At 45.6% G+C, this 23,030-nt stretch overlaps 1 protein-coding gene across 1 annotated transcript; it reads left to right on the top strand.

Annotated features, from left to right (window-relative positions):
- Window positions 1–2,861: 2,861 nt before the first annotated feature.
- Window positions 2,862–8,465, top strand: TMEM17 (transmembrane protein 17). The gene is made up of 4 exons (XM_065402155.1): window positions 2,862–2,970; window positions 5,259–5,362; window positions 6,033–6,146; window positions 8,112–8,465. Exons 1-4 carry the CDS (start codon window positions 2,862–2,864, stop codon window positions 8,463–8,465), a joined length of 681 nt encoding a protein of 226 aa, XP_065258227.1.
- The last annotated feature ends 14,565 nt before the right edge of the window (window positions 8,466–23,030 follow it).

Here is a 23,030-nt window from a genome sequence, read left to right on the forward strand (position 1 = left end):
TGAATGATAATGTGGAACCTTGACCTACCAACTCACACTGTGGGAAGAACGTCCATGAAGATCTGACTTAATCATTAATTCACTGCCATACTTTTACTTCATGTCTACCTGCTCCTTTCATAGGGTTACCTCAGAATAGTAGGGATATTGCATCAGTAGCTTAAAATGCATTAAATTATCCAAGACCAAGGTAACAACAATAAAATGATGTTTCAGGCAATTCAATTCAAAGTGTACTCTAATGTTCTGAGACCCATTCCTTTTTATAATGTTTCCCCAAATGTAAAAATTATCTCTAGAACCACTCCATACTATTTATATTTGCTTTCATAGGTAGTTTGTCTAGTCTTTGGAGCTTGATATTGGGAGTCTTATTCAGGACCCTTGGATTCTAGAAATGAGCTATATCATTTTGTCTTTTAAAATTTTAAGTTGATATTTTATGAGGAACATTTAGATTGATTGGCTTACCTTTCTTCTCATACGTAGGACTTATACTGACCCCGCTCTCAGCTCCTACATTTCAACAGAAGGTGCACACAGCATTTCACAGGGTCAGACCCTAATGGTGTTTCCTCAGCTGTAAAATGGGCACAACGACACTTAACTACCTTGTCAGCTTTAATTAATTGCTAGCAACTCCCAACCACTTTCACTCCCACCCAGGAATCACACCCCCTTCTGAACCGCCCCCTCTCCCCGGTTACCTCTAGCTTTCTCCAAGCTGCCCACACACCCTTCCTCCTCTACATCTCTTCTGAACAATTCAAGGAATAAGGTCCTGCCTGCTCACATCTATTCCCACTGTTCAGGGAAACTCTGTGAAGGCAATCTAGCGCCAACACCTTTTACTAGCACTATACTTATGTTTATGGTTACATGTAAAAAAAAAAAATCTGTGTTTGTACTGCTGGGAATGAGGGGGGATTAAATGTAAAATGGATATAAAAATTCTGTACAGTCACAAATAATTAATCTGTGGAACTCACTCCTAGAGAATATTATCAAGGGAAAGAGTTTAATAGGATTATTTTTAAAAAGGGATTGACATTTACATGAATACACTCTGATGTTACACCAGCTAGGCTAAAACTACAAGTGTTATCAATACTCCTGCCAAAAGTCATAAACTTATCATCAGCTGCAGACAAGGGAAAAAAATTAATTGTATTTAAGGATTCCTCACTCTCCTCTGGGAAAATTGGGCCCTGAATATTTTGGTGAATCTTAGCAAACTATTCCTTACTAGGTCCTGTAGACACATGTATGTGGGATTAAGGTGACCACGTTTTCAAAATAAAAAACAAAAACAAAACAGGACACTTTTGCAGTAACATTTTTTAAGGGTCACGAAATCCTCATTCAAAAGTAGTTTAAAAAATATGTACTGGTGTCACTACTGCCAGCTTCTCACTCAAGAGGGAAGTGTCTCAGAGTGGAGGGCATTTTCTAGTAAATTTACGAGTTGTGAATGAATTCACCATGAATCGCTGAACAAGTGTCATGAACATTCAATCTAAGCCAAAGAATGGCTCTTACAGTGTCAACACTTGGGCTTTTCGATCCACTCCAACCACCGTTCATTATTCATCCCATCAAACGTTCCTTCCGCTGCACTATTCCCATAAACACAGAACTCCTCGAACAAACATGGAGTGATGATAAGACAATTTTTAAAAAAAAAACATATAGGAAATGGAAAACTGGAAGGACTCAGGTGCCCTGAAAGCAACTCCTGGGACGGCAGTATACTGTGTGAAAATCTAGGCTTTGGGTGGCCGTGGTGGGTGGGACACACCCTGCAGCCAAATGCACAGGCTCACCAGGGCACTAGTGCCACCCAGCAGGGCTGGATTAACTCTCTTGTGGGCCCGGGGCTATTAGATTTTGTGGGGCCCCTGTATATAAGTCTTTTTCCTAATTTAAAACAAAATGATCACAATTATGACATCGGGCTATTAACGCTATACTAAACTTGCCTTTTAATTAACATAAAGTCGTACTGTGGTTACATTTCAGTCTTAAAACATGTAGAATATAGCTAATTCAAAATAGCCTATTTCTTACCTTAGAACAGCTCTTATATTAGTTTCTTTTGAGGAGGGAGTTTAGGTGCAGGAGGGGGCTCCAGGCTGGGGCAGAGTGTTGGGGTGCAGGAGAGGGATGTTGGGGTGCGCGCTCTGGGAGGGAGTTTAGGTGCAGGAGTGGATTCTGACCTGGGGTGGTTCCCGGCCAATGGGAGCTGTGGCGCCGGTGCTGGGGACAGGGGCAGCGCACGGAGCCTCTCCCCCGCCCCCATGGGTTGCAGAGACATGCCAGCAGCCGGCCGCTTTCAGGAGCAGCATGAGGCCATGGCATGCAGGCAGCCTGTCTGAGCCCTGCTGCGCCACTGGACTTTTAGCAGCCCGGAGATCCCGATCGACCGGCAGAGGCTCCAGGATCAACCAGTCGATCCCGATCAAGGGGTTGGTGACCACTGAATTGTATATAATTATGGATTTATTTTTTCAGCCCCCGCCCCGCCCGAGGCCCTTGGCTGCAGCCCCTAAAGCCCCTGCGTTAATCCGGCCCTGCCCCCCAGCCCTGGGGCTCTGCTCTGGCCCAGGCACTGCCTGGGGTCAGCAATCCCGAGTCCGCCTGAGCGTGGGGCAGGAATGTGACGCCCCAAGGCGCAGCCCCCACCCAGGCTGGGGATGGTGAAGGCAGACTCGGGTACCGGGTCGGCTTCGATGATTGCTACTGCGCATGCTCAAGTCACTCATTAACCGACAGGGGGCGTGGTCCCTCCCTGCTCCGTCGGCGCCTGCCGCCTGGCGTCCCTGCCCTGGTTGCCATAGCAGCGGGTTGGATGCGCGGCCAGCATGGCGCTGCCGGATCCGGTCAGAAGGAGGCTCGGCTCCTTCAGCCGGACTGTGTTCAGCGACAGCAACCGCACCGGCCCGGAGCGCCGAGGCAGCGGCGACAGCTTGGGTAAGGAACCGCTCCCCTGCCCGCAACAAAGATGGCGGCGGCGGCATCCTCACGGGGGAGAGGGGGGGTCGTCGCCAGGAACGAAGATGGCGACGCTAGCCTCGCTATAGCGGGGTTACGGGCAGCGCGTTCCTGCCTGGTTCCGCGGTGTCCCCGCGCTCAGAGGCCCCGGGGCGCCATGCCGGGGGGGCGGGACCGAACGACCCCCTAGTGCCAACAGCTTCCCCTCACCCCACGGGTGACAGCAGCCGCAGCGCGGTGCCTCCCTGCCCCACCCTGGCTTGGGGACGTGGCTCTGTCGGGTTCGACAGTGTTGGCGTCACAGGTGCTGGAACTAGGGGTGTGGGGGGGGGGGTGCTGCACCCCCTGGCTAGAAGTAGTGAGAGTAGCCCTAATACATGGTTTTCACCTTCAGTTCCCCCACTATAAGAATTGTTCCCGCACCACTGCTTGGCTTAGGTACCACGCAGCCTGGCCCTGAGCCTGCCTTCATTGGGGGCTAGACCCTAGGTAGGGGGCCAGACTGTATTGCCAACCTCACCTGTTCAAAAATCACAAGTCAGGCCTCCCACCCCCAAACTCAGGAGGCTATCATCAAAATCGTGAGATTCCCCCCCCCCCCCCCCCAGCTTTTCTTGGCAGAGGGCTAGAAACGTCTTAAAAATGAAAGCTGAGATTCTCACACAATCACAGGATTCCAGAAGCTGGGGCTTTAAGAAAAGCATCAAAAATTATGAAACGTAGTACATTGTGGGGTACCAGTAGACATCAGCCTAGGGCCAAACATATTGTGTCTTTCTGTGAAAATAGTACTGTTCTGACAACCACTGATCCCTTCACACTCAGCCAGGCGCTCAGTGTAACTTACCAGATACTACTACCTAGCATTTTTCATCCAGAGATCACAAAGCACTTCAAGAGATAAAATAAATCAGGCTTCCACTGCCACCAAATTTAGCTGATATTTTAGGTGTTTAAATTTGAGTTGGAGCTGCTGAAACATGGACACTTGACAGAAAGTACAGGTGAGGCAATCATAAAGAGGACCTTCCACACCCACAAATGGTGGTGATTGCTGATTCTTCTATGAGCTGCACTTTGAGTAATGTGAGAAACTTCCAACAGTCAGTTTATTGATCATTAATTCAAGTAGATTTAATGTGATATCAATAAATTGGACAATGGGAGAAGGAAACTTGCCAGTTGAAACAAAACCGTTCCCTGGTGGTCTCATTTTTTAAGGACTTGCTTTTTATACTTTGTGTGTCTAGTTTTTTTGAGCATATGTGCAAATTCTAAATACTATAGAACTTTACCTCCCACTTAATATTGCAGGGGTCAAAGTTCTGTTTTTCTGGGTTTTAGCAGCTAATTTTCTTCTCGCCATAGTGTTTGATTTGTAACTCCATTTTCTTTAATGTACATTCCAAGCTGGTGGTTCTCTTTTTAAAAAAGCACATTAGATTGACATTGCTGGAGTCTAGAATTTTCTATACAAAAGAAAAGTATTGTATGGAGACCACGCAATGCAAGCTTCCCCACCAGCATGACTGAGTTCTGATCTTTAGGGATCAATTTTAATTTGAGGATAATCAAATATATATGCTCACTTAATCCTAGGCCCTGTTGATGAGACTACCACATTGCTACAGTCAGACCTCAGGAGTTCAGAGTGCAGGTCAGTTCACCTCCACTGTCTACTGCTCTCCTGAACTGGCCTGCTCTTCTTTTGAGCTTCTCTTCCACCCATTCATGTTTTGCAAGTGTGGCAGCAGAACAGCTGCTTAACCCCTTCCTTCCTGGTGCAGGTTTGTATCCACCTTGACACGTAGATTCTTTAGAATACAGTAAAATAAAAAAAATAAATTAAATTAATGGAGATATCCTATCTCCTAGAACTGGAAGGGACCTTGAAAGGTCATCGAGTCCAGCCCCCTGCCTTCACTAGCAGGACCAAGTACTGATTTTTGCCCCAGATTCCTAAGTGGCCCCCTCAAGGATTGAACTCACAACCCTGGGTTTAGCAGGCCAATGCTCAAACCACTGAGCTATCCCTCCCCCCTACATCATTCCCTACATCAGTAGGGAATGATGTAGCAGAATTCTTCCCTTGGACATTTTAACACACTATATTTAATGTTGAACTTGGTTGATCTCAGAGTCCAGCCATTAATGTGTTGGTTGAAGTTGCTATGTCTTAAAGTAGAGTAGCGTCTTTCTCTGCTGTATGTAGGAAAGAGAATGTCTGGCACAGACCTTTGGTGATGAGGATTTCTCTCTCTTTCTAGATAATGAAATAGTCTCCAGTTTGCCATTGCAGATGTCCCTCTATTTCAACCTTTACTTTTTCCCATTTTGGTGGGTGAGCAGTGTTGTCATGCTCCAGCTGAAGGTAAGTCCTGAGGGGACTTATCCCCTCCAACATCTGTGGTGCCTGTCTGAAACTTATTTCCTCACACTGTCTGCAAGACTATGGGTTTGTCTTCACTACCAGGGTAAGTTGATTTAAGTTACACTACTCCAGCTACGTGAATAACATAGCTGGAGTCAACGTAGCTTAGGTCGACTTACCCCAGTGTCTGCGTCGACGGGAGACGCTCTCCAGTCAATTTACCTTAATCTTCTCGTGGAGCTGGAGTTTCAGAGTCCTCCAGAGAGCGCTCTGCTGTCGATTTAGCGGTCTTCGCTAGACCCGCTAAATCGACACCCACGGCATCAATTGCAGCAGCTTTGATCTCCCCGGTAGTGAAGACAAGCCCTAATACTCGGCCCTTCTACTCATTACCTTCAACCCAGACATGGAAAGTGATACTTAATAGAGTGCAATGTCTCAGCAAAAATATCAGAGTAGTTGGAGGTCCAGGAGTTCATGACAGAATTAGGGGCAGGTTTGGTTGGAGGCTGATTGAAAAATCGGGGGCTACGGCCTGTCGGGTTCCAGGAGCATTGATAGTGCTGCATGAATTTCCAGATCACAAATACCATAAGCTTCTATAGAGCTGTATAAAATAGTGATAGAATTCCATGGGGACGGAATGCACTTACTTTCTTCCTCTTTCTAGTACCCAGTCTTGCCAGATTACTACAAGTTCATCCTGGTCACGGTAATCGTCCTAGCCTCTCTAATTGAGGCCATCCGACTGTATCTTGGATACATGGGCAATCTGCAGGAGAAGGTATGTTCTGTTGACCTCCTTGAGCATCAGTTCAGGAGCCTTAGGGGGCTGAGTATGATGCTTTGAATTAGAGATACATCACAATTACATTTACTTATAAAGGAGAACTTATTAATTGGACTTGAACTGGGCTTTATGTCCCTAGGTAACTGCTCTGTCAGTTGAGCTAAAGGAGCTGGTCACTTTGCACAAGTGAGCAGGGACTCCTTTGTTTCTGAAGTTCACTAAAGGACAGAATGAGACCGGGCCTTTGTAAGCCTCCTGGAATAAACAAAGGACTTAAATTTAGTCTTTCTACGTTTTGGGGTGGACGAGGAGCACACACAAATTTCAAAATCACCTTCATATTAAATAATTTACTTCCCTCATTCTGGTTTTATGCATTTCTCCAGTCTGAGCCTCTCTTCTACCAGTTATGCTCTTTCAGTGTCTGTCTATCCCTTTCGTCCCCTTATTTCAGTTCCTCCCCCTTTCTTGTTTTTTTGTTTTGGGGATACCAACCTCATTTTCCCTCTCTCTTTTCTTTAATTCCTGCTCCAGCGACCTCACGTCACTGAAACCATCCTCTTCAACTTCATGCAGCTCTCTGGAAGCCTCCCGTCATATGGTGGGTCTGCTTAGACGTATTATAGGATAGAGTAGTGTAGCATGTGATGCTCCTAGAGCTGGCTGATCCAGGGAGCAAGGGACCAGGCTCTGTTCCATACTGATACGTACTGACACTAAACTTTCAGTGCAAGTCTCCTTTTTCTGCCTCTCTATTTGTTGTTTTCTTCTGTCCTGGCTTATTGCTCTGTTAATTTAATTCCCCTTGGAAGACCGTGCTTCCTGCTCCAACCTATAGCACTACCTTAATGATACTGATAGAGGCAAACTGATGAGAATCAAACTATCCCCACTAGTTTTACTCTGCTACTGCACATGTCACCTGAGCTGCTGAACATCCTATAGACTTCATTGCCAGAGATGCAACCTTGTGTCCACTTTCCCTGTCACTGTGGGGGAAGGAGGGTAAAGAGGATCACACTTGGCTGGCAGTTCTGGCAGGAACAGTGAGAAGGCCAGTGGCCACATTTCACTCTGCTTCTGCTGTTACCAGGATGTTTTGGACTCACTAGGTGCAGCAGCAGGGCTAGGACTTCTCTGCAGAGATTTTAGAAGGTGATGGGAACACCAGGGAAGCCCATGATCGTCCACTGAATTTAACTTCCTGAAGCCCTGGATTTAGTTGAAACAAAAATCTGAATAGTAAACTGATTTCCGAGTAGTTCTTGGTTAAACATTTATGTTGTCTCTTTGTTTCATAGTAGAGCTGGCTGGAAAATGGGGTTTCCCCTGCTGAAAATTTTGACTTTTCAGCAAAAATTTAAAACCAAAATACTTCAATTTTGGTTTTAGGGGGAGTTGTGGTTCAGGTACCACATGCTCCTCTTATTCTCAATCAGCTTTGCTCACTGGTTAGACTGTATCATATGTGATACACCACTGTCTCCTCTCCTGTTTAAGGGAGCTGGTGCATCATAGGAGTTGCATAGCCACATTGCATCATGGAAGATGAAGTTCAGCTGGTAGCCAAGCCCATAAGAATGGGTGCATAAGGCAACTCAACTACAATTCCCATGAGGCAGAGCAGTGGTATAACCAATTTAAATTTTCAGATTTGGGGCATTTGTTTTTTGATGAAAGATAGAAATTTTCCACAGAAAGGAGATGGTTTTTGGCAAATAATTTAGTTTAGTCAAAAACCTCAATTTTTCATTGAAAAATAGTTTAGACAGAACATTTTCAACCAGTCCTATTTCTTAGCAATTCCATAGCATACGCAGGCTTTGGGAAGAGGGAGAATGGATTTTTACAGGATACATGTTTTTGGTATGTACTCCAACTGTGTACACATGGCTTGCATTGTTCCGTTGCCATGCTATAATAACTGTTGATGTTAGACGTAATGTCTTTCTGTTGTAGGTACCTGAACTGGCTGGCTTTTGGCTCCTGAGTCTCCTCCTGCAGTTGCCCATCACCCTCTTCTTGCTCTTTAATGAAGGTTTGAAGATCCAGCCACTGGAGCGAGCAGTCCACATCATTTTTGCCCTTTTCCTCACCTTCCAGGTCATTGCAGCTTTTCTTGCCTTGAAAAGAATGGTGAACCAGCTGGCAGTTCGTTTCAGCCTTAATGAATTTGACCAGCTGGACGATCACCCCACATCTGATTATCTAGCCTGGGAGAAGAAGAGGGTGCAGGCTCCATGGGGGGTAGGACAAAATTTTGAGGCGGCTCCTCCATCAAATATTGATTGGGAGTCTGCACTCAGGGCCTGACAGGTTACTAGGATAGAGCCTCAGGATGAACGTCTCTTCCTGCTATAGTCCCTTTGTTCCCATTTCTTTGGCTCATTCTCAACCTTCCTAGTTTTCAGAGCCCCTAAAAGTAGTTCTTCTGCCACAGCCAACATTAAAGATGAGAGATTTGAACTTTGCTTGAACATCACATTGGCACTATTAGCTCTGCCAGTTATACAGTTGACTTCATTTGTATATAGTTATTCATTGGATGAAATGCCTGCAGCGTGGGGTTGGTAGGTTTTATACTTATGCAAACTTTAATTTTTTTAAATTGTGTACAAAAGATTTTTACTGTTCATGATTTTGCACAAGGATATTTTGTTTACAATAAATTCATATTTTATTCATTTTAATAAAACTTCACACTATATAGCTTTTTCTATCTACAGATCTGAATACACTCTACAAACAACGAATTTAGCCTCACACTAGGCCAGTAAGATAAGGAAGTATGCAGAAACAGACACAGAAAGGGATGCAGAAACTACAGTGATGGTCATGCTACAAGAACTTAAAAAGCTTCATGGACAAAGTTTCTAAAGTGACCTTTAATTTTGGATGACTCAGTTATTGGGAGCTCCAGTCAGAGAAACTGTTAATTCAAGAAAACACCATTTGGTTCAGCTGAAGTTTTGGGTATCCAGCACTTCATAGTTAGGGCCTACTTGTCTAAAATGAAGCATCCAATAATTGAGCCATACAAAATTACAGGCTATTTAAACATTTAGAGATGTGATCTGCTCAAGGGAATACAGGAAATATATGTCAGAGCCAGGTATATAACCCCGGTCTCATTTGCAGGTCTCTGTATTAATGTCTGGACTATCCATTCTGGTAATGGCTAAAAGTTTGTTTCTCAATCTTTGGTGATCAAAAGTTAAATTAATTGAATTTCTTCTTGTGGATCCCTCTGGCTATCAGCAGAGCAAAGGCAGTTGCATATGGGTGCAGGGGAGGGCTGGTACATGGACACAGGGTTAATGAAAGGGAGAAGGGCAAAGAGGATAGGGAATCTAATTGCACTACGAAGGAAAGATGCTGTATGGTTAAGGATGGGGTTTTTGTAGGCCTATTAGAGTCTTACAGTGGAGAGGAATGGATAGTGGTCTTGTCTCATATCAAAATTGGATTCTGCAAACTATTCATTTAAATGTTATCTATTATTAAAATTCAAACCTGATGGAAGCAAGTACTTGCAGCAGTGGTTGCCTCAACTTGCACCAGGTCTGGATTTGACTTATTTTGCAGAAATATGACAAATTGGAAGGAATTTGTAAGCAGGAAGTTACCAGGAGTATCTGAAGTAGTATTAAGATTGCGGTCCTTCATTCAGAGTCTGTAAGGGAGACGCTGGTGAGGTTTAAGCATAGGATCTCTGGCCCTGCCCATGAGTTTTGTAGTTAGAAGAGTTACAACATTTGAAAAATCCTTCCCCCCCCCCCCTCCCCAATAGTCCTGGGAATTCCTTTCTAAAATAAAAAGCCCTTTTAACTGTATGCACAATTGTATGTGGTAGCACAAATTGTCATCTTGCCACTGTGTAACTACTGCACAAAGCTGAGCTTAAATCAACAGCTAGAGATCAGAGCCCAGGTCAACTCAAAGAGAAACTTTTCAGAGGCAATTAAAATAAGGACTGGAAAACAGAACAAAAACCTCAAAAGGCCAACCAGAAGTATCAATTCTTGTGCCTGTCTTCACTAGTGAGTTAACGCAAGGTATAGCTCAAGTGTTTCTGTTAACTCTATCCTACCCATACATAAAAAAACCGCTCACTTATTTGTGGTTATGGTAACACAAATTGGTTGGCACAAGTGGGGATATAGAACAGACCTGGAGTGAGCTTACCTCCTTAGCCCCCAACACAACCTCTCAATAGTGTTGATTAGGTTAGTGCTGTGATAACAAGTGAGAGCTGCTAGTCCTCCAGTGCCTTCCCCACAATTCTCTTAGGGTCTCGTGTCCTGTTGTCTTGTCTTGCTATCTACTTGTTCCCTGCTTCCTGACTGAAAGTCACCTCCTGCTGCATATAGGTCTCCCTGGCCCTCATTCTCCACATTCGTCCACAGCAGCCATTATCAGCAACTGCCCTCATCCACATCTGGTAGAGAGCTCCTGTTTTATGATAATGATGCCAAAAACGACACATTTTCAGAGTGCTGACAGCTGCCACCAAGGTACTGGTGAATCTCTGACTCAGGTCTTGCAAAGTCCACAATTTTGGGAACAAGAATTGAAATGCCAGGATGCATGACGACATTTTGAAGAAACTGGCCAGGCATAGAATTCAATGAACAGGACCTCAGTGCTGGAGAAAATCAAAGGGATTAAGATGTTTGTAACCGCTTGTAACTCTAGAGTGCCCCCTTGTGGACAGAGGTTGCTCTATGGCACCCTGCCACTTTGGCCATCGTTTCTCTTCAGGGGCCCTTTAAGAAGTCACATTTATCAAAGTACTTCCAACCAAAACACAACTAGTGAAATCTTCTCCCCAGTTTCAGCTGGGCATAGCCCTATTCTCCCTGAGGGTCTGCTGTCATGCTTTCCCTTGCTTCTTGGGCAAGGTCCCTCCAGGCCTTACTACCTCCTCCTTCCCCACTCAAGTCAACTGGGTCAAGAGCTCTGGCCTGATGGTTGGGAAAGGGTGGCAGGCAGGCTGTCTCCACCTGTGCTCTGTGACATCCAGTGGGGCACAGGTCCACTGCTCTATTTGGGCATAGACCTTTCTGCCAACAATCTACTTCCTGCTGGAGAATTGGACCAATCTAGAGGCCAAGCTATCTGGCCGGCTGTGAAGGTGGATGGGGCTGCTCCAGTGCGTTTCCCTGCAGGGGAGGGTGCTGGTGATGAATCATCTAGTCCTGTCCATGCTCTGGTTCAACATCCTGAGCCTGTTCCCGGGGACCCTGGCCAGCCTCCAGAAGATGATTCTGGAATTTTTCTGGCCAGGGCTGCACAGGGTCTCTGCAGGTTTCCTGGGCTGCCCTCCTTCCACACCTTCCACCATCAGGCCCTGCAGAGACTCCTTTACAGTTCAGGCAGTCGTGCACAGAGCATACCTCCGAGAGTGCCGATACAAGCGGCAGCTCCCCCGAGACCTCTGTGAGCTTACAGTCTTTTACCAGAACCTCCTCAGAACCAAGACCAGGTCTGTAGCGGCCGCCAATGGGAGGACCTCCTTGCAGAATCCGTGCTAAATTCAAACTTTAGTCCCTCTTGGTGTGCCAGAGGCTGGTCTTGGTTGGTGCCACCAGACTCAAACCTCCTGGACTATGATCAGCGGGAATGGGTGAATGCTGTCAAAATTAGCCAGCAAATGGGGCTATCCACCCTGTCTCGTACTCCATGAAGTGAGGGCAGCCTTGCCTCATGCTTCTCTTACTTTCCTCAAGTGGGTTCTGCAGAGGGGTGCTTCCTGCCCACCAAAACTCATCATCAAGTCCATAACCCATGAGCCTCCTCTTTTTAACCCTAACCAGGCAAGCACGACCCTTCATCACCCTAACCGTGGGCAGGGGAGCCCTTCTGACCCCAATGCTAACCCTAGGTCGAGAAGCCTTAACTTTGTAACCTTAACTTTATGCCAGGGAGCCCTCCAGACTGCAGTCATAACTCTAGGTCAGGGAGCCCTACAAACCCCAACGCTTACCCTAGGTCAGGGAGTCCTAGTGACCCCAACCTAACCCTAGTCCTGGAATCCCTATGGGCTGAATGCTAAGCATAGGCCGAGAAGATTACCCTTTGTGACCCTAATCCTAGGCTGGAGTCCTATCCTTTGAAACCTTAACCTTAGCTCGGGGAGACCTGCTGACCCCAACACTAATCCTAGGCCGGAGCACTGCCCTTTTCAACCCTTACCCTAGGCCAGGGAGCCCTGCTGACCTCTAGCCTAACTCTAGGCCAGGGAGCCCTGTTGATCCCAACTCTAACGGTTAGGCAAGCAGCCCTATTCTTTGGAATCCTATCCCCAGGTCTAACCCCAGCATTGCAAGTGTTATTTTTTCTAACCCTAACTTTCACCCTGGGAGCTCTGCCCTTTGTAACCCTAACCCTAGTCTGGGGAGCCGACCTACATTGTGGGATGGAGGAGGAGCGCACACACTTTCAACATCACCCACTGTCAAGGCTAAATCCCCACTCTGTCACTCCGAATGCAGAAAGTGGGGGCCCACAAAGATTCTAAAAATTAATACTTGCCACTCCAGGCTTGTATTACACTCCCAAGGTTATAGCTTCCCTCTGACCTTGGCTTGGTAAATGCTGCCACCACCCAAATGCAGAAAAACAACAACACTTTAACCCAGGAAGGAGCACTTGTGAATTCCTCCCTGTGGGGTACCCTCAAGCCCTTTCACCCCCTCCTCTGGGGAAGAGCTGAGAAAGAAAAGGAAATTAGCTGTGGCTACCAGCTAATCAAGCAACATACACAAACCTCTTAGGACACCAATAATTCAATCCTGTTCTTAAAAAAGGTAAATTTTATTAAAAACAAAAAGGAAAAAATACATTTGGAACTTAGGCTTTTGCTAGATTTTAAAAGAGCAATTCCAAAAATTAAGCACCCAAAATAGCTTTCTTGGGGGTTCAGCTTAAAGGTTACAAGCAAACAAAAGCATCTGGGGTTAGCACAGAGGAGATCCACAAAAATAAACAGAAACAAACCTGATCGTGTCTAGCTAAACATTCTGATCTACTTACAGCTTTGGGTTGTTAAAAGTAGGTCTAGATATAATCTGATGGTTTTTATATCTGGTTCAAACTTTACACCGCATTCCTGCTGCCACGTCTCTTCAGCCCAGAGAGCAACAGACAAAGGGAAAGTTTCTTTCCCAATTTTAAGAAGTTCCACCTTCCCATTGGCTCTTTTGGTCCAGTGCCCACTCCTTTTCTTTTACCTGTGGGCTTGTTAACCCTTGTTAAAGCAAGCAGAGAACAGCTACCAAGAGGATTTTACAGCTAACTGGCTGTCTGGGTGTTCATCAAAGGGAGCTACTCTTCCCCCCCCCCCCAATGTATCACACCCACTATTAAGTAACATACTCCCCACATTCTGGTCTTTTACATTTCTCTAAGCAGTGCCTCATTTCTTTCAGTTGTGCTCTCAATGTCTATCCCTTTTAACCCCTCACTCCAGACTAGGGTGACCAGACAGCAAGTGTGAAAAATCGGGACGGGGGTGGGGGGTAATAGGAGCCTATATAAGAAAAAGCCCCAAATATCGGGACTGTCCCTATAAAATCGGGACATCTGGTCACCCTACTCCAGACCCTGCCAGGCTTTCTTCTGTTTTTGTTCTGGACTCACTTCACTCTCTCTTCTCCGATTCCTGCTCCATGACTGAAACCATCATCTTCAGTTTTATGGAGTTTTTCGGAAGCCATTAACTCACCTCCTTCAGTCAGCTGTTCCTTGTGGACTGATTTATATGCTATTTTGATTTTTTATTCTATAATTTAAAGTAAGGGTAAGGTAGGACAGGGAGGGAACTGGGGAAGTGGAGCTGAATCAATATAAGAAACCAAGCCATATTCATGCATGCAATGGTGAATACAATAGAATTAGAATTGAGAGAGGTGTGCCACACTGAAGGGTTCATATGCCATCAAACAGACAGTGAATCACACACACAACTTTCAAATTTTCAATAAGCTAAGTCGTTATTCTCAATGGCTCTTCCCTTTAATGTAACATCTTTGAATGTCCAAGTTCTAAATAATGTCATTAAAAGGAAAAACGCCTAGTCAGAACTCAGCCTCCCCCATTCTCAGATCATTTTACTTCAAGAACCTAATTTTCCACAGGGGCAAATTCTGGGCATGAAACGTAGTCGGCTTCAGTAGACATTTTTTTGCTTCAGCCAAAGAAAAGAGGAGTGGGCATAATATTTGCTGACCACATACCTCTTCAGATTAAAGATCAATTTAAAGATGGAGCATAGTTGCTGGGTTATTAATAACAGTGGGCTTGTCATATGATCCCAGTCAAAAGCAAAAAAAAAAAATTGAAAAGAATTTCTTTAAAATATTGCTATGCTTTGGGGAAGGGGAAATTATACTTGGAGGAGACTTCAGCTGTACACCTATTCTTCACTGGGACAAAGCTGATAAAAAGACAAAAGAAGGAAACAGGTGCAGCATTAACCTTTCTATACCAACAAGTCAATCTCTCAGATTTCTGGAGATAATTATATCCAGTGGAATGAGATTACACATTTATTCATACCCTCATCAGCTATACTAGAATAGATTTAATATTAATCTCTAAATCCTTAATGTAGCAGCAAAATTTGCAGAAATTGGCACACAGTCAGTTCTTGCCCCACTGGAAGTAATAAGAGAAGGTTACTTACCCATAACTGGAGGTTCTTCGAGAGGTGTGGTCCCTACTGTATTCCACTGAGGGTTACACATGCACACCATGCATCGAGAGTCGGAGTATTTGAAAGTAGTGTCTGTGGGTCTGTGCATGTGCCCTGGCTTGCCTCATGCTTCCAACCAAGGCAATAAAGGGTGTGGTGGACCGACTATATCCAATTCCTTCTCTACCATGAATTGACCAATCCGCAGCAGAGGGGAAAGCGGGTGGGAAGTAGAATACAAATAGGGACCACACAGCCTGAAGAACCTCCTCTTCTTCAAGAAATGGTCCCTATTGTATTCCAATGAGGGTGACTGACAAGCAGTACCTATGTTGGAGGAGGGTGTGAGGATGAAGATGGAATGATCATGTGGAGAACTGCCATGTTGAAGGAGGCATCTGCTGCAGAGTCCTGCACTAAGATATACTGCGCTGCAAAAGTGTGTACTGAACGCCATGTGGCCGCTCTACATATGTCTACAAGTGGAACATCTTGAAGGGAGGTTGTGGTTGAAGTCTGAGCCGTCTCGTGGAGTGAGCCCTGTAAGTGAGCTCACAGTTGGTAGCAGAGTTTAATGCAACCAGAAATCCTTTTGGTGTTTTCCTGGGTGGAAATGTCTTGTCCAGAGTCTCACTGCTACTGCAACAAATAGTCTAGGAGACTTCCTGATTGGTTTCGTTCTCTGCAGGTAGAAGGCCAGAGCTTGCCGTACATTGAGGGAATAGAGTCCATGTTCCTGTGCAGAAGCATGTGGCAGAAGTCAAATTGGTAAGTGGATGGCTTGATTGATGTGAAACTGGGAGACCACCTTTGGTAAAAATTTGGGACGTAGATGTATGGAGACTTTATCTTTGTGGAACACCATGAAAGGCGGGTCTGCCATCATAGCACTGAGCTCACCAACCTGTCTCGTGGAAGTAATTGCAAGCAGGAAGGTGACTTTCATGGAACGGAGGGACATAGAACATGAAGCTAATGGCTCAAAGGGTGGCTTCACTGGCATAGAGAGAACTAGATTCAGGTCCCATTGGGGTGCGACAGGTGGGAAGGTTCTGATGAGGCCTTTCCAAAACCTAGCGGTAATGGGGTGCATAAAGACAGAGTAACCTTCCACCTGAGGGTGGAACGTGCTAATTGCCGCCAGATGGACTCTCAAAGAACTGAGGGCAAGACCTGATGACTTTAAGGAAAGAAAGTAGTCCAGGATGAGGGGGATCCCTGCCAATTCTGGTAAGCCTCCTTTGCGTTGAGCCCAAGATGAGAAGTGTTTCAACTTAGCTTGGTAACATCACCTAGTGGAGTCTTTGCTGCTGCTGGAAGAATGTTTTGTACAGCTGAAGAACATGTCTGTGCTAAAGTAGATGCCCATCCAAATACCACGCTCTGAGGTGTAGTGCGTGTGGATTGGGATGTCAGATCTGCCATTGTATTGGATCAGCAGATCAGGGAAACTGGGGATAGGAATAAGTAGGTGAGATGACAGGTGGAGGAGATTGGGAAACCACAACTGTGAGAGCCAGCAGGGGGTGATCAGAGTGACCGTTGCTCTACCTCACTGGATCTTGTTTAGTACCTGAGGCAGGAGTGGTAGTGGAGGAAAGGTGTAGCTGAGTTGGTCTGATCTGAAAGTAGGCAAGAGTCACTCTGAGAGTGGTGGCCAAGGCCTCTCTTGGAGCAGTATGTGGTGCATTTGGTTCATCTGCAAAGCGAAAAGGTCTCTGGTCAGGGTCCCCCGCTGGGTAAAGATGTCATGCATTATGGAATCATGAAGTTCCTACTTGTGTTTGATCACAAAATGTTTGCTGAGTGAGTCCACAAGTACATTTGATGTCCCAGGAAAATAGGTTGTGGATAAGGGGATCTGGTGAGTGATGCACCAATTCCAGAGATTGACAGCTACCGCACATAGAACATTCAATTTCCTTCCGTGCTGTTTTTTGATATAGAAGACAGTAATGGTGTTGTCTGACATGATGAGAACATGGTGGGAGTGAATGAGTGGAAGAGAGAATTGGCTGGCCTTTCATACTGCTTGGAGATTCAGGATATGTGCATCCTGGATTCTTGGGGAGACCACATGCCCTGTGTCACGTGATTGCCCATGTGGGCACCAGAGTGATGCGTTGGTGATGATAGTCTTGTCTGGGGAGAAGGGAAGGAAGGGAACCCCCAGGCACACCTGACATGAGTCTGTCCACCAATGGAGGGATGACAGTACCTTGTCAGGACTGTCAACATTAGGTCCATGGAGTGATGGTTGGGTGAGTAGATGGACTGGAGACATGTCTGAAGGGATCGAAGGTAGAGGCATGCCAAGGCGATCACATAGGTACAGGAAGCCATGTGACCAAGGACATACAGGCAAGTCCTGGTGGGCACATGAGGATTGTTCCTGATGTGAGCTATGATGTCTCTCATTGTCTGAAATCTGTCTGGTAAGTAAGCTCAAGCTGTGATAGAGTTTATGGTAGCCCCGATGAAGTACAGAAATTGTGTGGGCTTGAGGATTGATTTCTCAACATTGATACAGACCTCGAGAGAAGAGAGGAGGCTAAGTAGCATTGAAGTTGATGCATGGGCGTCTTGCCTGAATCTGGTACCCAGGAGGCAATCATTGAGATATGGAAACACGAGGAGGCCATAACACCTGAAGTTGGCCTCTATGACGGAGATTATTTTGGTGAAGACTCTGGGAGCAGAGTGTTACCCAGAATTGGGCCAGCTAGTAAGCTTAGGGAGGACTAATGACCCACCAGAGTTTGGTAGAAAGCAGCACGTTTATTATACTGATAGCTAAACTCAAAAGAATGGGATGGGGGGGTCACACTCACATACTCACGCTCCCAGAAGAGGCACAGCACTGGAGATGTCAGGATCCTTTAAGGTAAGTGTCCCACAGTGCAGAGATGGATGGTGTGATGAAGGTACGTCTTCCTGAGGCACGATGAAATGCAACGCGGTGAACCACTGGCCAGGCGGTCCAGGTGAAGGGCCTTCACGGGAGGTACAATCTTGTGAGTGCAGTCCTGAGCACATGGCCCCCTTCTCCTTTTAAGGACCTGCTCCTCATGGCCTGTGACTAGAGATGGCTGCGTCTGGTTGGTCACACTCCACCTCGTGCAGTGTCCATGCATTGGGCATGTGATCGCTGCCTAATCAGAGTGCCAGACACCTTGTCTACCTGGAAGCTCTTCTGATCTTCCAGCTGCTCAAGCAGCCCATTCATCCCACAAGCATTCCAGGAGGGAGGGGCAGGGGGAGGGGGAAAGCCACTTCACAGGTATTCAAAGAGGCAGAGGAGACAGAAGGGTGGGGGAGGTGTAACAGACCTTTTGAGCATACAGGTTATACAGAGCATACAGATCACTGCTGCTCCTACAACACAGAGAGACTATCCCAGAGGGGAGCACTCTGTATTGGAAATTATGGGTGCCCACTGTGTATCTCGGGAAGTGTCTTGGGGGAGGGTGAATATCGATGTGAAAGTAAGTGTTCTTCATATTGAGAGCCATAAACCACATCCCTTTCTCTAAGGATGGAATTATTGCTGCCAGTATGACCATGCGAAACTTGAGCTTGCGGGTGAAATAACTGAGGAGCTGAAGATCGAGGATTGGTTTTCACCTGCCTTTTTTCTTGGGTATCAGGAAGTAAGCTGAGTAGAACCCATTCCATGATATTCTGAAGGAGTGTGTTCTATTGCGTCCCTTTGTAACAAAGAGCTCATCTCTTGGGTGAGAAGAGTGTCATAAGAGTGGTCCCCAAAAAGGGTTGGGGAGGGGGGTTTGGAGGACGTAGCATGACAAACTCGATAGTATAGCCACGGTGAATGACATTCAACAACCATCTATCCATTATCGTTCACTAATGGTGGGGACAGAGTGCTAAATGATCCCCACAGGTGGTAGGAGGGTTGTGAGATGGAAGGTTTAGTGATCGGCGGCTCTAGGGCTCGCATCAAAAATGCCTCTTGGCTAGAGGTTGGGTCTGTGAGGTTAAAGCCTGCAAGGAGGGCCCAGGAAGTGAGACTTCTGTGTCTTCTGGCATTTCCTTGGGGGCTTATAAAGATCTCTGTGGCTAGCATTGAGGAGACCTGTATCACTGTGTGGATGAATGTCTGAGGAATTTTCTCTTTGGGGCGGGAGTATAGACATCCAGTGAACAAAGAGTAGCTCTGGAGTCTTTTAGTGTATGTAGTGCCTCATCTGCCTTCTGCTTAAAAAGAAGGGGTTTGTCAAAAGGAAGGTCTTCAATGGTGTTTTGGACCTCCTTAGATAAACCAGAAGAGTAGACCTAGGGCTCTCTATGCATGACTATTGTCCGTTGCATCTACCACAGATTGAAAGGTAGTTCTGGCTGCGAGCTTCCCTTCTTTAAGAAGTGCTGGAAAACAAGCGTGATCTTGTTGTGGAAGTCTATCAGCAAACTCCTTGAATTTGCTGTAATTCAGGAAATAGGCATTGTTAGCCAAACATGGATAGTTTGTGATCCTGAATTGCAGGCTGGAAAATGAGAATACTTTAAGACCCAGAAGATCTAAATACTTCCCTGCTGTGTCTGCTGAAGTAGATTGAGGATGCTGTTCTTTAGATCTTTCTGCAGCAGCTTGGGCTACAAAGGAATTTGGACATGGAAAAAAAATTCAGAGCCTTTGGCCGGAATGTAGTAGCCAATAGGTCAGATCTGATGGAGGTGGTGGGGGTCCCCATGGCATAGGGTACATCGTCTCCATGGTGGCTGGGCTGGTAAGCATTGCCAGGGATGAGGTGGTTTCCGTGGTGCATAAGGATGGTAAGCTAAAGGTTTTTGTTCTCCTGGTTCTGAGTTGTCAGGAGAAGGTGGATCCCATTTCTAATGGCGGTACCGTCGGAGCTGGTGGAAGAGTATAGAGCATAAAGAGTATAAAGTGGGTGAGGGCCCCCAAATTGAGGGCATATCCCTTGGTGGAGATATAATCTCTCTAGATGTGGAAGGGCCCAATGGAGGGGGGCGGGAATCCGGATCTCAGAAAAGGTTTGGCTCAAGTTTTGATCAGTTATTATATACAAACTAGCTCTCTCATCTGTAATTTTGGTGGACTGGCTCCTATCCCATCCTTCTATATGATCTAGACACTATATACTCCATGGCAAGCTGAACCAAAAACACATGTAGTAGCTTCAGATACATTTTTTAAATGTAAGGTTATTGAATTAAATATGAAAATAAATATCAAACAGTACTGTACTCCTGTGGGGGGTTATTTTTACATTAAATTCAGTTCATCTTGAGATCTCCATCCCATTTCAGTTTTCAAGATGGCATTGATTGTCAGCTTGAGATTTCAGAATTGAAACTCCATTAAGATTCATGGATGGAGCAGTTCACACCTGTTCATAGACTCTGTGCAGACTCAGAAAGACATCACTGCATGGTTTTGCACTGTTCAGTTTTTCAAGGTTACCAACAATCATAAGGACTAAAAACATTTTTTAATGAAAGTGGAGATCCTGGAGCACAAATCTCTGGCATGGGATAAATTTTGCAATAAATTCCATGCCTGCAGAATTGTGAAATGTAACGGGGCTCTGACTGTATAATACTGTTGCTGCCATGCTGAAGTGCTACATTTCAGATACTGAAATACACCATTTCTAGATGTCATGCCAATAAACATAAGCTAATGCTTCAGTCCTTTTCCCTCTTATCCTCCACCCAGATGATTTGTATTCTTTTGTTCATTCATTGTATTCCATAGACATTAGGGATAGGACAATTTACTTGGGCAGATCAACGGGGGGAAGCCTTGAAAGATATAGGTTCACTCATCACAATCAGTTCAAGAGGATGCAGGTTCCTTTCCCTTTCCACACCTTTATCAATAGGGACGATTTTTCAGGGGTCAGCTCTGGAGAATGTTGAATTTCTTCTCTACCTCTGAAGAAAATGCAATGCTGCCTAAAACAGATTGCAGTCATTAACCACATGACTGTCTTTTTGTTCCTGACCAGCTATTAGAATGAGTGAGCATAAAGGGCAGTAGTGACTTTCCTACAGGGGAAAAACTAAAAGCTTTGAGGGTGGAATGGACAAAATAAAAAAAAAAATGAATTACAAAAAACTACTGATAAGGAGGCAGGGAAGGGATTAGCCAAACTGGTAGCAGCCAGCAACAGTGAAATGAAACACAATAAAAACTGGGTCATTGAGTTGGGACAGCCCTAGGACATAAAAGACTGAAATGAAGGAAAGCTCTGGATTACTTTGTTCTTGAATATTGAATTTTTTTTCAGAAGCATAAAGCATGAAATATTACAGTGATAAGCCAAGATTGGAGACACAGCCAAGGGGGGGAAAAAAGTCTGGAAGGGATTGTTTTAAATGTGCTGAAAGAATAATTTGGTTTGGTCCTAAACAACAGTAAATTGACACAAGGATTATGCAGAGAGACTGGGCACGGAAGGCAAATGACGACAAGAGCACTGCTGTTTAACTTCCGTATTTGGTACAGGGTGTAGCATGTGATGTGGTGGGGAGCGGTGTCAGAGCTTTGTAATGCATGGAGAAGATTTGTAAATATTTGTATTCTTATTAATATTTTCAAGTACAACTTATAATCATCTGTTGGGAAAACAGCTCATTTTTACTTAGAGACTTTAGCGCTCTTCAGCAGTGTACCATATTCTCCTCACAGCAAACAGGACAGTGTTCGCAAGAAAAAAAATGAAGTACATTTTTGACTCAACGCTTGTGAAATAAGGGTGAAATTCCCTCCCCCACATTACACAAAGCCCCAACTGTAGGTTGTGTGTCAAACTCCAGAAGGGCTGGTGAAGATGGAATTTATACCCTGGCCAGGAACAGGTCAGGGGCTATCAGCCTTTCCACTACTGCCCTTCCTCTCCTCGTGCACAGTGGATCCCAGCTGCTGTATCCCTGGGAGTGCGCATCCCAGTAGCCCCATCCCAAATCTGTATTCCGGGCTGCCTTATTTGGAGCTGGCGTAGAGCACCCTTCCTGGCAAGTAGACCAGGGTGTGACAACCCCTTGTTGCATAGCCTCTCCACTCATACCATTCTGGAGAAGGCCGGCAGCATGTAGGATCGGTATAAATATCTTCTGGGCCTGAGAGTCCCCCATACCATAAACAAGAAGTAGCTGCATTGAAGTAAATGGAGGAGAAAACTTGTGTAATTGGGAGGACTGTCAGGCCCCAGTTGGGTAAACAAGCAGCCTCTCAAATAAGATACCCCAGTATGCAGTTTAAGAGAAGCAAAATACAATGCCAAAATACATAATTCTCCGTTTGTTTATACCAATTTTATGCTGGAGTAAATCCTTTGATGTCAATGGCATTACAGCCAGTGAAAGGCTGGTATAAACGAGTGAAGAATCAGGCTTACAGAATACAAGTCAAGAGGTGCTGTGCATGGGAGGCTTAAAGCTCTCCTTTGCACTGCCCTGCTCCTTGTGTCTAGTCAGGGCTTGTTTGCCTCCCTGAGCTGCACTGCTCTCACTTACACTGTAATATCCACATGGACTAAGGTGCCAGAAGATTGTCCTGACCCCTTCTATACCTCTTCCACCACTCGGGCTAACAGCAGGGAGCTGCAAGGTGCACAGACCCACGTGAGGGCTCTGTCCCACGGAGCAGCTACCCCACACCCAAGGAACGTCACCCCCCTCCTGAGCCTGACTTCATCGTCAGCAAACAGAAGGCAACAAGAACAAGACCATTGACCCATAGGTAACTCTACTATTATTAGAACAATAGGACTAAACAATGCATTTTCATCATTAAAGCTGAGAATCCAGGGGACATTTTTTTAAATTTCACCACATGGCCGGCTGTCACCTTACTTAGGCCGTTTGTTGCTGCTGATATACTACTCTTAGTCAATCGAAAAGCCAATGGCTAGAATCTTCAATAGTGGCTGTCATCCACTTGCCAATATAAAAGTCCGTCTGTGATGGAGGGCTAGGCAACAGCTTTTATTGAGTGCTGGAGGTGGGCAGACACAAGCCTGCCCATTTCTGAAGGCCCCTCCCGCAGCCTAAGGGGAGGATTGACTAAACCCAGGGCTCAAATTATTTTGGGGGACAATTAATAAGAAAACAGGGACAGGAATGAGGTCATAGGGCCATAAGCAGGGAACCGGATTGGGCTACCGAGTAGAGCGCCCCGGACAGCGTCCACGGCTCCT

The sequence above is a fragment of the Emys orbicularis genome, chromosome 3, assembly GCF_028017835.1.
Source record: "Emys orbicularis isolate rEmyOrb1 chromosome 3, rEmyOrb1.hap1, whole genome shotgun sequence".
NCBI classification, from domain to species: domain Eukaryota; kingdom Metazoa; phylum Chordata; order Testudines; family Emydidae; genus Emys; species Emys orbicularis.

What these genes read in the sequence shown, in the direction of transcription:
- TMEM17 (XM_065402155.1), top strand. Translation starts at nt 2,862, where the DNA reads ATGGCGCTGCCGGATCCGGTCAGAAGGAGGCTCGGCTCCTTCAGCCGG. An exon ending in AGGCAGCGGCGACAGCTTGG is followed by an intron (nt 2,971 to 5,258) that starts GTAAGGAACCGC and finishes CTCTCTTTCTAG; the next exon opens with ATAATGAAATAGTCTCCAGT. An exon ending in TTGTCATGCTCCAGCTGAAG is followed by an intron (nt 5,363 to 6,032) that starts GTAAGTCCTGAG and finishes TCCTCTTTCTAG; the next exon opens with TACCCAGTCTTGCCAGATTA.